Source organism: Fukomys damarensis, unplaced genomic scaffold, assembly GCF_012274545.1.
Source record: "Fukomys damarensis isolate Sample0158 unplaced genomic scaffold, DMR_v1.0_HiC HiC_scaffold_3, whole genome shotgun sequence".
Lineage (NCBI taxonomy): Eukaryota > Metazoa > Chordata > Mammalia > Rodentia > Bathyergidae > Fukomys > Fukomys damarensis.
This window is the reverse complement of record NW_022900915.1, coordinates 46,895,147-46,911,492: the sequence shown is the minus strand read 5'-3', so window position 1 is coordinate 46,911,492 and position 16,346 is coordinate 46,895,147. Positions and strand designations below refer to the sequence as shown.

Below are 16,346 nucleotides of genomic sequence, written 5' to 3'. Positions count from 1 at the left end.
TGAACATTGGTAGAGAAAATATGGCTTCAGGAAATTCACCAGGAAGGATAGCAAGGTAAATATTCTGTGTAAAATCCGAGAAGCGTTGTTCTCATCAGACTTTACTCACAAAGCAAAGACTACAAATTTATGTATGTGTTGTACTCATGAAATAGATACTTTGGATTTCTGTTTGTATTTTCTTGAAAATAAAAAGCAAATCCTTCCCAAGCATTTAATATCTAGATAAATTATGTAATGACCAATGATAATACAGGGACAATATATAATTGAAGAATGTTTTAAAGATTTTTTTATGTTTGTAAGTCTGCTGCAAGGACCATTTCAGTGGGAGTGAAGTAAAGGACAAAGCTGAATTCTCCACCTATCTTATTTCTATCTTACACCCTAATGACCACGTAACACAACTTGGCCACATGACCAACACTGTGGCAGAGCCATGGCTGTGAGGCTCCTTTATTCTGTGTCCCTTCCGTGACTGTGAAGTGGAGCTTGTGGAGCAGAGGGACTCTGCAGCCAGCTCCTCCCTTCACTGTGCCTTTGTGATGATAGGCTGGCACTTCTCAGTGTCAGTTTCTGTCTGGACCAAATGGCACTCTTTTGGGTGGGTTTCTTCTAACAATATATACTAACGATTATTTATTACAGTGTCCCTACTACACTTGATCTTAGCCAAAAGGTTGAGAAGCGATACAGTGTTCCCACTATAAATTTCAGTAACGTGAAATGTTTTGATTTCTGTAAATAACTTAAAATGTATTACAAATGTATAGTCCAAGGTTACAACAATTTTATTGAGTTACAGGGTGCTAATGTGAGAGGTAACAGGTATAACAAGTATTGTTCCTTAGTTATGTACTTAGAAATTCACTAGCCTAGAAAAATTACTTTCCTAAGCACTTTTGTTAATGAAATCTTTTTCTTTAAATACAGGAAAGGTATTTCCTAATTCACACACACACACACACACACACACACACACACACACAAATTCACAATGCATAAAAATGAGTGGTTTGAGCAATATCCATTGTTAACCTTATGATATCAATTGACAGAAAGACCCATGAGGTAAGAAACTCAAATTTTTAATGCAGTCTCCATTCCCACCTGGAGCACCCCGAGCTTGACTTTTGTTATTAACATTTCAGTCTTCGGAGAGCTCATTAGCATCTCGCATCAATGTCTGCCTTCAGCATGCTAAGATTTCTGTAGCTGCCATCTCTGAATTTCTTCAAACTCCTCTTGCAAACCAGTTCCAAATGATTCTGAACCACACAATTAGGAAGAGTCACAGAAATGACTCCACTTTTGGTACCAGTTTTTTCTGTGTTGCTTTCCCATTCATGGAACAAAATATCTAACAGCAGTACAGCAAAGGAAGGAGGGCTGCTGTGGGCTCATGAAGTCACAGAGTACAGTCCGCAGTGGGCTAGTTCCGATTTGGAAACAGCACAGAAGAAGAGCATGGCAGAGCAAAGCTGACCCACCGCTGGAGAAGGCCGAGAGAGAAGGGAGAAACAAAGGAGAATACAGCTGTCCAATCACAATCCCAGTGACCGCCCCTCTGAACAGGCCCCAACTCCTAACAGTATACTCAGCAGTGAGCACAGAATGGACTGATCCACCCACAAATATAATGCTCCCACAGCCCAATAAACTTCCAAAAGCCTTATCTTTGAACACTTGAGATTTTGAGGTCCATTCTTTATTTAAACTGTAACAAGCATGCCTTCTTTCCAGCATCCATTCTTCCTCTGAATGATTCCTGTTCCTTTATGGCTTTACCTTGGTGATTCACTAGAATAAAGTTCCTGTCCTCAGGGTCTGCTTGGGAAGGAGCTCAAATGGGGGGCTGCCCTTTAGGGTAAGTTATGCAATTGTATGTTGGTAAAGAAAGATGAAGAGCGTGGTAAGTGTTACATTATCATCTCATCATGTTGGGAGACAGAAGGCTGCAGGGCCTGGTAAAGGTCAGTTTTCAGGAGGTTAAATATGTAAATCTTACCTGACACTAATAAATAGGTAGATTTTACCTGGCACTGGGAACAGCACAGGCCAACTGGTAAACCACCCCTAAGTCAACACCATGGAAAGTGAACTTTGGATCTGACAGCTGAATGCAAACTTCAGAATATCAGGTGCAAGAACGTGATGCAAAAGTGCTGTTATTAAAAGAAGACTGACCCACCGAGGAGGAAATACCCTGTGCTGCTGGGACAGTGATAGGCAAAAGTGCACCTCAATCTGGAATGAGAGAGAAGGGTAGCACAGACAGCATGAGTCCACTTGACTCTTTTGGTTGTGAGGAAGAACTCCCCTTTGCTGGAGGGGACCATCCTCGCCACACCTGGGTGCTGTGCCAAGGTCTTATGCAAGATTTAGTTCCTGGTCTCCTTGGTGTTTGCCTCTGCACAATAGAAAGGAAGTGTTTTCTACCAACTCACTTTTTTCATGACAGGATTCACCCTCAGGTGAGGTCTCTCAGTGCTAATTCTAACACAATGCCAGAGTGTCCCTTTGCTGCTTGATTAAGATGTGAACTGTACTTCTTTAGAGTATTCAGGTAAACACAGTCAGTATTGCATATGTTGGGCTTTATGTTAAGAACTTGTCTCACAGGAGTTTGAAAGCTGATCAAGTTTGTACAGCAGCATGGAGTTGGGAAACCAAGCAGCATTTAATGTACAGACAAGAGATAAAATTTCTTCTGTCCTGGAAAACTTTAGTTTTGCTTTGTTATATTTTGAAAAATAAAGCAAAATTTAATAATAATATAATAAGAGATTAACACTGAATCATCTTCAAAGTAGTTACTCAGAGATGAAAAAAGATTCTCTCTTGTAAAGAAGAAATAAACTGGCAATAGCACAAAACTTTCTTTTCAATGAACTAGAGAAACTAATAGTATGAAAGAAACAAATTAACATACACTTTAAAATTTTCTTGAGACAATGGAATGGGTATTGTTTGAACTTCTCCCTACTCCCTATTTAGCTGTTATCTACTTTGTACTTATTCATATTTATATAAGTGCGTGAGGACCACTTACCTATTATGAATGATCTCCTTTGCCTAAAATCAACTGATTGCTTATATTAATCATATGTACAAAAGTCATAGTTACAGAAAATCCTAATCTAGTGTTTGATTATATAATAAATAAATAAATATTTGATTAAATACTGAACACTAAATAGCTGGGTAGCATAAATGAGCCAAGATAAACTCAGACATTATAGAATCATACAGTAGATGAAATAGCAGTGAAGACTCACTGTTATGGACACTGAAAAGGCATGAAAGACACTAGATAGTGGGCGAGTTTGAACTGGTGTATTACACAAGCCCAGTGACCATGATCCTCAGGACAAGTGAACTTGCTCACATTGGGTGTCACCTTTGGCCAAGACTGATGGCAAAAGAAGATGTTATGAAATCCAAGATCCACAATAAGTGGAATGAAACAACTATGTAATCGTATGGGTCCCACAATACCTCGTGTACTTCATACTTTAGAGTCACGGTGAACCTGACTTATGAACTGAGAAGTTGGCCCTTAATCAATGGTCATAAAACAGAAGACCACGCCTTGTGTCCCACAGATAAATGTGCTGCAGCCTGCTTGCTATGCTCTGCTTATTTGTTTGTTGATATTCCTCGGGGCCTTCACACAAAGCTACATTCTTGGTTGGTTTTTATTTTATATTTTTCAGCAGTGTCTAAGTTGCTCAAGTACTGAGGCTGCACACACTCTTGGAATCCTCTTGCTTCAGCCTCTCAGAATGCTTGCCTTACTGGGATGTACCAAAAAGCCTGGATAGAGGTTTAAAATTTGCTGCCGGCAGAAGTCATGTTGAAATTCAGTTGCTGTTCTAACAGTGTTTGTAGCAGGTCCCTGCTCTGTGCCAGTAGAGGAGGCCGTTGACATAGTAAAAGTGCAAATTGGTCCTTTCCTGTCCCAACTTTTGCCCTGTGACGATGCAGCCACAGAGCTCTACAGCTGCAGTACCATGTCTTAAACATCACAGCCTCCAGAACTGTGAGAAACACGGCTCTGATTTCGCATTTTGCCCACTCTTTGGTATTCTGCTATAGCTGTACAAGGTCGACAAAGACACAGGATAATAGCTGAATTGAGAAAAACCAATAAAAATAGGGGAGAGTAGAAGAGCAATGTCAGGTACCACCATGGGGACCGCTCAGCTCATCAGCCGATTTTCTGCTTCAGGACCACTCGGTGTCAGGCTCGCCAGTGACTGGAGGACCTGTCTTCTGAAACAAGGGCTCCACAGTAGCCAGACCTATGCATCTGCTGTCCTCAGTCCTCTACCTAAGGTCTTTCTTCTTTACCCTCTATCAATCTAACGCACACAATGAACTCAGTAATGTAGAGACGCTGGGCCTCAGCAAGTCCCTGTCCTCTAATCACTTCTCCCACCGACCCGGCTGGGAAGCTTGTGCTTTTCATCAACACATCTTCTTCAACATCTTTCCTATACAAAAGCGAGGGCTGCTCCCCACTCTCTGGAGCTCTGCAGGCCAGGATGCAGGCAAATGCACCTGCAGCTCCCGGGACTGACTGCTGAAGGACCAGCCTTGCTTGTTAGATTCCTCCTGTGTGCCCGAGCACAGGAACCACCTATCCTGACTGCAGAACCGAACCGAGGGCAGTGCTCTGACTCCCCTCCTTTGCACTCAGCATTGATCCTGACCACTACAGAGCCATGTGCCTGACGGTGTCCTACATCACCCTTCAGATCAGAGAACTGGGAAGAGTTGCCGCTCCCCACGCTGGAAATCTTAGTACTGACAGCTGTTCTGTGAGGGCTCCCCAGGTGTTCTTGGCTGAGGAAAAATGGCCACTGCAGGTCAGGGTCCCCTCTTAGGGGTGAGCTGCTTTGGGCCAATCGCCCCATGGGACAGAAGGGCAAGGCCACCTTCTGTACCGAGGGCGCAGTCAGTGACTCTCAGGAGCTCCTCCCAGGGTAGCTGCGGCCTTTGCTGTGTCTGGACGGCAGTCGGCTCCTCTCTGTGCCCCGTTCTGCTTCCCTCCACAGATTCCAACCTCGCAGGTCTCCCCAGAACTGCCCACTGCTTATCTCTGCACCTGGTTGTCGGTCTTGAAAGTGAGCACCAGCACACAAATGTCTCACAGCCTGGCCCAGGCCTGCTGCCCTCTGGCAGCTGCAGCCCCTCAGCGAGAAGCCCGGAAGCCCTCACCCCGGACGGTGTTGATGGAGATGGGACGCAGTCCCCGCGCTCATTGCTTTCATGGATCTCAGCTCAGGCCCCTCTTCAAGGCCTGCAGGCCTGAGCGTCAGGTCCTCCAGCTCACTGGGCTCAGAGAGCCCCAGCCCTCATCCTCACACCCTTTCCGTTCTACACAGTCCCATCTTCATCGCCTGGGTGTCTCCTCCCCGCATGACAGTGAGGACCCTGTAGCACTGTCACTGTCTAAATGGACCCCTGAGAGGAAAAGGAAAATACCTTCATTATAAATAACTGCACCCAAAACTCTTTCTGAGAGTTTTGTTTGAAAGCACAAGTAATGTCTGTGACAGGCTACGTGCATCCCGCTCGTACCCGGCTGTTCCCAGGCAGGAGGTGAGGAGACCAAACTTACATGTGAGCGATCACAGTGTTCTCAGTCAGGGCAGGACGGGCCACTTAGTAAGACTCATCCTGAGGCAGAATTGCAATAAAAATCTGACATATGGTTCCCTCCAAGCAAATGAATGGGCAATTAGAGCCCACACATACCAGCAACAAAAGGCGGTTTTCCTTATCAGCAATTTGAGGACATTTTAATAAGATGAGATCCCACTTGTTATTAAAAAGCTTCTGCACTACAAAAGAAACCATCAATAGAACAAAGAGACAACCTACAAAGTGGGAAAAATTTTTACCAGCTGCTCCTCAGAAAACGGGCTCTTATCTAGAATATATAAAGAACACAGAACAATCAGCACCCCCAAATATAAAGACCCAATTCAAAAATGGGCATCCGAAATGAAAAGACCTTTCTCAGACAAAGAAGTAAAAGCAGCAAGTAAATATATGAAAAAATGCTCCACATCACTGGTCATTCGAGAGATGCAGATGAAAACAACACTGAGATTCCACCTCACCCCACAAAGAATGGCTGCTATCAAGAAATCAACCAATAACAAATGTTGGCGGAGCTGTGGGGAGAAAGGAACCCTTCTCCATTGTTGGTGGGAGTGCAGACTAGTGCAACCACTATGGAAATCAATATGGAAATACCTCACAAAGCTAGGTCTGGAGGTTCCATTTGGCCCAGCCATCCCTCTGCTGGGTATCTTTCCAAAAGAATTAAAAGAATGATATCACAGTGATGTATGTGCACCCATGTTTATAGTGCCACAGTTTGTAATAGCTAAAAGTTTGAAATAGCCTATTTGCCCATCAGTTGGAAACTGGATAAAGAAGATGTGGCTTTTCTATAAAATGGAATACTACTCAGCCATAAAGAATGATAAATTAGATTCATTCATAGGAAAATGGATACATATGGAGGATATACTCCTAAGTGAAATAAACAAGTCACAAATGTTTAAATACTGAAGAGTTTCTCTGGTGTGAATAAACTATAATAGTACATAAGATCCTAATGAGGTAATTGACAATTTGAAATAGGAAGAAAAGGGCTAAAGGTGTAGGGAAAGTGGGAAGGGTAGGGGAAGGAAATAAGGGAAAAGAAAAAAAATATGAGAAAATGAAAAAATTGAAATAAAGTATTTGTAAATGGGGAGGGGAGGAGGGGGTGAAGGAAGTACAGGGGACAAGTGGAAAAATGAGAACCAAGCCCTGTCATGTAAAGGTACAAGATCCCAATGAAGAATGTAACTGTACTGTACACCTAAAATGTACCAATAAACTCAATGAGGAAAAAAAATACAAACTATTCGAGGACAGTTTTTTTTTTTTAAACTTGCTTTGTACAGTTGTGCAATCAGAAGGTCGCAGATACTCAAGGTCACAGAAGTTGCAAAAGATGGCCCTGGGACATAGGGTCCCGGCCCTGGGACACAAATAATGAAATAATGTAAATAATGAAAAAGCATGAGGTGCAGCCCTGAGGGAAACCTACCTGCTGTGGGCTTGGAGAAGGAGCACTGTCTGCAGCCACCTCTGTAGCTGTTGTCTTTACTGTGCGGGATGGATTCAAATTCTACAGTATTACAGTCATATTGCACTTCATGGATGCAAATGATTACACTTGCAATACTCAAAGGATTATGGTGAAATCATTTTAAGTAGAAAAACATAGCAGACGTGGCCATGGCTTCATTTCTCTGCAGTTAGTACGGTGGATAGAGGGCTGCCTCTCTGCGCACCGTTTAACCTTCTTGTCCTCTTTCCCTTTGGGTAAGGATATAAGAAGCCCATCACTTTTCCCTCAATGCATTTTAAAATCATAATTCCTTTCAAAAACATTTATTTACATTTGACTTTTCACCCTTAAAGATTCTGTCATGTTTTTCACACTTCTCTGAAAGCACATGCTTTGAAATTCTGGACCTCTTCCAAATGCCCACAGAGGCAACACATTTTCTCATTCAAGTGGCAGATGTATGCAGGTCTGGCGTAATTACAAGGTAATATTTTCACCAAAGAAGGTGCCAGGCCACTCCCCTCAGACTCTTATATAGGGGAAGCCCACATGGTTGGACTGGGCCCAGACAGACAGTGGCTGTGTCAGGACGATGATGCTGAGAGAGGAGGTAGTTCCCGCATGCCCGGCAGACAGCCTTTCCCGCTTATGTAAGTGGATCATTCCTTTCTCTCCACATTCAATGGTTTGCTTGTGGAATTTGAACTCCACGCACTTCCCAAGTAACCGCTTCCTCTGTATTTGTACAAGTGAACCCTGCCCCTTATCCGTCTATCCTCTGAACCTCAAGGCCAGGAGGCACAGTCGTGAGTGTTGAATGCTCATATTCAGTGTGTCCTTGTTGTCAAAACATTTAGCTGTTATTATTTTACTTTTATAAAACAAGTCATTAAAAATTTAATAGACTGGGGAAAAGTTTTACTGTTTTATATTGCAATTTTACACCAGGGGTCAATAAAATATAGTAAAGAAAATGACAGACCTTTTTCTTAATTTTCTGTCATTCAGAAAGATAATGACCAAGGGAAGGGATGTTTTCGTGGCTTCCAGGGCTTTGCAGAGAAAATGAGTGTGATTTACCCTGAGGTTCTCTGACCTGCATGTGGAAAAGACTGTGGCAGTAGAAGAAAACAGAACTGGAAATTCTCTAGCTTTTTGAAGCCATAATAAGGGAATAAAAAATATAAATATATTTTCAGGATAATGGGTTTTGCCTTTTTTACCCTTGTCAATACTGGGTTTTATTTTTGTCCTGCTAAACACGTTGCAGATATTTTATTTATAGGAGGTGAGTTAATTCTGCTGGTTTTCATTTTAACCACATTTTGAATCTATGGCTCATTTTCTAAGATAATTTCTGCGGGGATCTCATTCTTCTATAGGTTTACAAATACTTTAATTGATGGCCATGTGTCTCACAGATGCTGTAAAGAAATATAAATTCATTATCACATCTTAATGAAATATGATTCATTGATTTTATTAACATATTCAATTGATTTTTAAATCGCATGCATGTCTAACAGCATTCTGATGAGACAATTAGACACACACTATTAGTCACTTTTACATATTCACTTCACATAATGATAAAGTACAATTTCTGCATCACCATCGAAACATGAAGAGCTAATCATAAAAGTTTTACAAATTACTTAAGTAGAAACTTGGCAATAAAAATGTATTTTGTGGGCATAATTCTTTTAGAAGCCCATACACTTCTTTTACATGGTGCTAAGAAATGATTAGCTGAATATTATGTATGTCTTACATTCATTTACCTAATTAAAATAATAAAGTCTAACCTCTGTTATCAAATTGATTCATATAAATATATTCAGTAGAAGCCAAAAAAGTGTTGGAAGATGAGTGAATAAACAACAAAAATGGACTGCTATATCCACCCTTAAAAGTGAAGGAATTTCTGATAAACGACAGACAAACACTGGGAGTCTTGTGCTTAGTTAGACAAAACAGTCACACACACAAGCATGCCAACACACACACACACACACACACCCCCCACAAACTGCATGATCTTAAAAGTGAAGGAATTTCTGATAAACGACAGACAAACACTGGGAGTCTTGTGCTTAGTTAGACAAAACAGTCACACACACAAGCATGCCAACACACACACACACACACACACTCCCCACAAGTACTGCATGATTCCACTTACTTGAAATTCTTAGAGTAGTCAAATTCGTGGAGGAAGACAAACCAGAATAGCAGTTTCTGTGGAGCAGGAAGGAGATGGAAGTCTCAGGGCCCCGGGATGCACATCGAGTGCTAGGCTGTGGCCTCCCGGCCAAGTGCACACTTCAAGATTCCTAGAGCTGCACACGTGAAGTTCAGAACCTTCCTCACATGCCTGCATGTGTGGCTTTATGACAGACCCAAAGTTCACTCCATCTTCAGCTTTAAGAGGCTGGAATCATGGAGAGGACCTGGTTCGGAGAGCCCTGAGATCTTTCTGGAAAGTGAGTCAGGATTCTGTGCAGTTGGAGGGCATTGGGAGGCCCCGTAAGGCAGGGTGTGCAAGGTTCACTGTAAGGAAATGCAGCATCCCTGCCAGAAGTGAAGCTTCCACAATGGTGAGCTTGAAGCCTTGCTGAAGCGCTAAGCACCGTGCTGCAGGTGCAGTATGTGGCTCAGGGATGAAGCTGGGGTCGTGTGCTTCTATTTTAGCACATTTTCTGTTCATGATCTGCATTTAATTTGGGGATAGATGTGTCAGTGCAGACTGAGGGAGTGCCTCTACTGCCACCTTGGCTGAACCAGGCCATGTCACAGTGCACAAACTCACTCCCATGTCTCTGTAGATGTGGGCTTACTACGCAACAGCTAGCCCAGGCCTGGCATCAGCAGATCGGAGATGAAAATACCCTTCACAGTGTATCTTCTTTTGGGACTGGGAGATAAAGTGGTCCAGTTTCACAGCATAACAAAGAAGTTAGCTGGATTGATTCTTTGCCTAGCTAAAGCTGAGTATACGTGAACACAGCTCTGCTTACAGCAAAGCATCTTGCGGCTCTTATGAACATGTGCATTTAGCATTACCGCTGTGCATCCAGGGAGATCTGCGAAAGTCAGTGTTATTTCCTGTGTGTGACACTGCAAAGTCAGTGTATAAACATCTCTAGATTTAGTTCATTTCCATGTGGGAACTCAGTGTCTACACCTAATGGACCTGCTTAGTTGTTTTGCATGGTGCAGAAGAAAATCAACCTGCTTAATCAATGAGTGTCAGGGGAAATGCTCTGAATTTGGTAGGTTTTAGTCACTTTCACTGTATTATAGACATGTAACTTTATAAGCAATAATCTAGCTGTTTTATTCCCATTGTTTTTAGTGAAAATACATTTAGGACTGTAAAGAAACAAATGGAGCCGGGAGAGCAATCTTAGCAGCGAAGTGGTTAGTGGTGAAGCAAATTGAAATATCAATGCACAAACATGACATCATTAAAGCATTTATGTTGTACATAAAATACAGCACAGAACCAAGAGTTGCACTGTGCTAGCATTTAGAAGAAGAAATGCTTAAACTTGCTGGCCCCAGAAGCAGAGTCTCAGCTCGATCCTGCAGCGTTTCCCTGCATAGCCGGAAAGCCGTCTTCTTCTGTTGCTCACAGCTCTCAGCACTTACAGCGTGATGACTCATTCACGAGGAAAGCAGTGTTTCCATCTCACCAGGGAAAGGTACTTCTAGTGTGGGTGCTGCCGAAGCGAGCACGATGGAAGGTAATTTAAAAGTTAGTTTCTTTTGAGAAGGAATATTTAATCAAAAACCTGAAGGGAGATCATTTTGGTTAGGAGTGTTCAAATATTTAAACAGTAAAATCAGACTTGAAGCTGCTGTAACAGTGACATTCTTTGGATTTAGTTCATCCAGCTGACGTTTAACATGAAACTGGCAATAATGTCTTCTTCGTAACAACTGTAGTTGTAAATAAATTTTTCTTTTCAATATAAAATAATCCCTCAAGATAATCTACACGTATAAAGTTGCCTTTTTAAAGTCATGTGAATGCAAACACTTTGTTTAAAGTAGCACACGCAGTGAGGCACTGCACTGTCACACAGAAAGGCAGCCCGGGTCATCCGCGGGGAAAGGGTGCTCATTCGTACCACAACACTAACTGAAGTCCTTGGACATAAAAACTTCCAAATCACGTGACTTATCTTTATTTATTTTTATTTTTATTTTTTTATTTTTGTGCCGGGATTTAACTCAGGACCTTGTGCTTTCTAGGCAGGCGCTGTGCTGCTGAGCTGTATCCATGGCCCATATGGTTTCTCTTATATGAAAAATAATATACCTATAAAGTACTAAATAAAAGACCTTCTGTAGACAGATTTATGAACATTTGTTTGATCCAGGACAAAAAAAAGCTAACACAAGGTAAAGCTTGACACATGAAATAAACGACATTTAAAAACTTGCAAAGATTAATTTCCATTCTCTGATGTCCTCTCTGGTTTCCTTTTTCAGAATGCTATAGTTTGCAGTCTAGAGGTCCTTTATTCCTTAGTTAGGTTAATTAACAAGTATTTAATTTTTCTTGGTGCTACTGTGAATGGTATATTTTTCCAAATTCCTTTCTCTGTGTTTTCATTATTAGTGTGCAGGAATGCTGTTGATTTTTATGTGTGGATTTTTTTTTATCTTGCAATATTACTGAATTTGCACTCTGCCACAAAGAATAATAACCCTGAGTTATTTGTAGGAAAATGGATGTGCTTTGAGACCATAATGTTAAGTGAAATAAATCAGACACACAAACTTAAATGTCACATGGATTCTCTTGTGTGACAAACCCAAAGTAGAACTAAAGAGCAAAATAAAAAATTGAAAAATAGAAAGTAAGTGGATAGACCTTTCTCAAAATCAGACGGGGATCAAGAAATGCATGGAGGAAAATGGATGAAAAAAGGAATGAAGATGTTTTACATACATGTACCCAGTCCCCAGAAGGAACATATGTATTATATGCCAGAAATGCACTAGAAAACTATAAACACTTAAAAAAGCCTGCATAGAAAGGGAGCATCATATTGTCTTGCCATTTAATTTTTATTACCACCAAACACACCTCCGAGAATCTTTTAAAATAATTTCCTACTTGGTTAGAGGTTTAATGTTGTTACTATCCATCCCCCCAAAAAGACATTTATGATTTCAAATTCCTTTACACAGTCTGTTGAGACACAAATTCTACTATTTTGTAAATTAAACACCAAGTAGTATAATGCTTTACAAAAGAAAGAAACTTGAATGTTCAAAACATTTCATTCATAATGTTGAATCAGTTGCTTTTAATGATACCTTAGCACACATGGTAGAATGTCAATTTTGTTTTTGGTGAGCTTAACTGAAAATAAGGTGCAACTGAGATCACTTACCAACAGGAAGTGAATAAGCAGTGTGGAACAAACTATGAGACTGGTACTGCACCAGAACATGTCATAGTTTAGTAGAAAGGTGAGCAGAGATTTGAGAATGAAACTTTTACAATAACAGAGTAACTACTTACTCATTCGACTTATAAAATATTTGTACGTGCAATATAGACTTTAAAGAAGAAAATGAAGTGAAATCAACTTGCTGGTTGAACACTACCAAAACCAAAACAATTTAGAAAATGAAAACTTATTCTCTGTTTGAGAAGCTCTATTTTATATATTTTAAAATTGGATTTAATTCAGCCTCTATGAATAATGATTATGTATGATACGAGGCCAGCACAAATGTAAAAAGTGAAATCAGTAATTAATTTTTTCTCTTTCAATTATATTGGTATCACAGGAGGCAGAGATGACATTTAAAGGAAACTTGCATTTCATCAAGAATTTGTGTTCATTAGAGTAATTAACATTTTAGGTGAGAGGTATATACAATCAAAAGATTAGAAAATAGACAAAACTAATTTTAACATTGGATCTAAGATTTTGCAAAATTTAGGGGGAAAATTTGAAGCAGCTTTTACCACTTTGACACAAATAACTTTTTTGAGGTTAAGTGTAATAAAGTCAATTGTCCACATGAAGCATTGTGATTCATATCTCTCGTCTCTTTTCCACTGTCAGCGTCTATTTTCTTTGAAATCATGGACCATGGGAATAAGACCTCAGATTTCATTCTCCTAGGACTCTTCGACCACACCATAGCCCACCACAGTCTCTTTGGGGTTGTCCTAGCAGTTACGATCTCCTCCCTCCTTGGCAATGGCCTCATGGTGTTCCTGATTCACCAGGACCCCCGGCTGCACACGCCCATGTACTTCCTGCTGAGCCAGCTCTCCCTCATGGACATGATGCTGGTCTGCACCACTGTGCCCAAGATGGCGGCTGCCTACTTGACAGGAAGGAAGTCCATCTCTGCAGTGGGCTGTGGGCTGCAGATCTTCTTCTTCCAGACAACTGGTGGTGCAGAGTGCTTCCTTCTAGCTGCCATGTCCTATGACCGCTATGTGGCTGTGTGCCAACTGCTGTGGTATGCCACCCTCATGAGCTGGCCCTTGTGTCTGAGAATGGCTTTGGGGTCCTGGCTTCTGGGGGCAGCTGATGGAGCCATGCAGGCTGTTGCTTCCCTGAGCTTCCCCTTCTGAAACAGACATGAGATTGACCATTTGTTCTGTAGGGCCCTCACACTGGTTTGCTTGGCCTGCAGTGACACCTCTGCCTTCAAGTATATCATGTACATCTGCTGCGTGCTTATGCTGCTCATCACCTTGTTTCTCATTCTCACATCCTCCAGCCTCCTGCTCGCTGCTGTCCTGCACATGTGCTCCACAGAAGCCAGCAAGAAGGCCTCTGCCACCTGCATCTCCCATTAGGCTGTGGGGGTGCTGTATTATGGTGCTGCCATCATCATCTACATGAGACCCAAATCCTGCAGATTAGCTAAACACGATAAGGTGGTGTCTGCGTTCTACACCATCTTCACCCCTATGATGAACCCATGTTCTGCAGTCTGAGGAACAGTGAGGTCAAGGGAGCCTGGGGAAGTGTCTGAGCCATTGTGCCTGTGCTGCCTTAATGGGACTGATAGTGTATTTATTTTTTAAAACATTGAAGGTGGCGTAAAGCTTGTGTTCAGGTTTTTTCTCTTTGGAGACGCAGTACACACACATACACTTACATACACACAAATGCACACACACACACACACACACACATAAGTATTTATTGGGTTATTTATTTATTTTTATCTTTTTGTACCAGGGATCGATCTTGGGACCTTATGATTGTGAGGCAGGCAGTGGAGCCACTGAGCTTAATCCCCAGCCCCTATATATCTTTTTTTTTGGATGTTTGCTTCACAGTTTGGAGGCATCTTTTGGGTTTGGCTTTATTTACTGTGGTTTCACTACCTATCAATTTGTGCTTTGGTAAAACTATGCATCACAAATCTGATATAAATTTTTGTGTTAGGCCGGACAATATATTTCTGTTAAAATTAAAGTATAGCAACTTTGAAGACTAATTATTAACATTTATATAAATGAAGGTATAATTTGGACACAGTTCCATGGCCATATCTGAGTTTTCCCTTCTACCAGTTCAGTGAGTGCCTGCCCTTGGAACACACTCACACACTCACACTCAAACACAGAGACACCACTTCCATCTCCTCAGAGTGGTCTTCCAATCCTGGGCCAGTGCAAACCCACACCCAGCACAAAGCCACTGCCTGATTTCCATCCGTGTTCTTCAGTAGGCTCTATCAAAATTCCATATTAATGCAATTTAACAGTAGATCTTTCCCGTATGCTGACATTTCTTCAGTAAGCATCATGAGTTTTACAGTACAGCCCACGTGTTCCTCCTGTTGTCAGCTGGCACTGTTGAGTGGCCTTGCAGTACTCCCTGGTCAGTGTGCTGTATTACTGAGTGAGAGCCCATTGTTTGGCTGGAGGACATTGGTCCTGCCTTTGGCCTGGATCCGTTATGACGGATGCTCCTGCAAGCCTCTCTTGTGTGACACATTCATTTCTTTTGGTGCATATATAAAGAAGTTTTGGTGAACTATTTTGAAAGTGTTTGTCTGAATTTAGACTCTGGCCATGAGTGAACACAAATGCTAATTTCTCTGATATTAGCAAACTCCTCAGTTAAGCTGATTTATATGAGTTTCTAGTAACTTAGGTTGTTTTCCATTTGAATTTCCCAAAAGGAATATTAGTAAGGATTTAAAAGTTACCTCACTGCCTATTTTTATGCATTGTTCTGGGAAGTATGTTGATTTTTGAAAATGTGGTCTATAGATGCTTCAAAAGCAAATGCAGCTATTCATTCAATATCAGAAAATAAATGACTTAATAAGACTATTCACATGTTTTCAAATACAGGTATAGTCTTGCTTACTTGGCATGATCAAGGGTGTCCTGACCTATCCGTTCTAGTTCATTGACTTAACTTAGTGATCTTAACGACTGTGATGATACATGAACTGTCTCTCCCACCCTCCCCATTCAGCTGCAGAAGGTCAGTGTCTTCATTTTAGCTGTAATGTGTCAAACATAATGTTCCTGCATGGGGAAATGATGTCCCTGAGTATCTGAGACCTTTTCACATGAGAAGTATTTTTGCCTGAAATATGAAAGGATTTAAAAGCAGAAAAATGGGGGCTCAGATGTTCAGGGAATCTTTCTTATCTTTCCTTAGCAAATTATTGAACAAGTATAATCATTTTTAAGCAATAAACGATACTTTTAAGAGACTGTAGATTTTACAAAGGAAACGATTATGGTCATAGGTTCCTTTTATATCTTCTTAAATCTGTATTTATTAACATTGTAAGCTCAAAGCAGAGGGATTAAAAATGAGACATTTGAAGACGAGTCGAGTCATTCTTCTGCCGAGCCTCCTCTGCAGCTGCTCTGAGCCCCTTTCCGTCTCCCTTCCCTCACGGCTCCGCTCTCCTGGGGTAGAAAGCCTAGAAGAGTCTGGGCAGACCCTGTCAGGAAGCGCAGACCAGAGACAGCGCTGGGGTCCTGCGGTTGTTCCAGAAGCGCAGCCTGGTCGCACCACCCTGTGCCTCTGGGCGGGGCTTCGTCCTCACTCCGGAACTGTCAGAGTCCGTGCGCAAGATGGGTCAATGTCGAACGCTGGGTCCATGTCTGCGGGGGGTGGGCCATGAATGGCTTCCAGACGCGTTGTTAATTCTGATGAAAACTGGTTAGAGCCCTGACCTGGAGCTC

At 41.6% G+C, this 16,346-nt stretch overlaps 1 protein-coding gene across 1 annotated transcript in view; it reads left to right on the top strand.

Annotated features, from left to right (window-relative positions):
* The first annotated feature begins 13,250 nt into the window (after nt 1-13,250).
* Nucleotides 13,251-16,346, top strand: part of LOC104859224 (olfactory receptor 2T8) — a 4,155-nt gene continuing 1,059 nt past the window's right edge. Inside the window, exon 1 of the mRNA XM_033765887.1 lies at nt 13,251-13,721. Within this exon, the coding sequence (XP_033621778.1) occupies nt 13,251-13,721 (471 nt within the window). The remainder of the gene's footprint in view (nt 13,722-16,346) is intronic.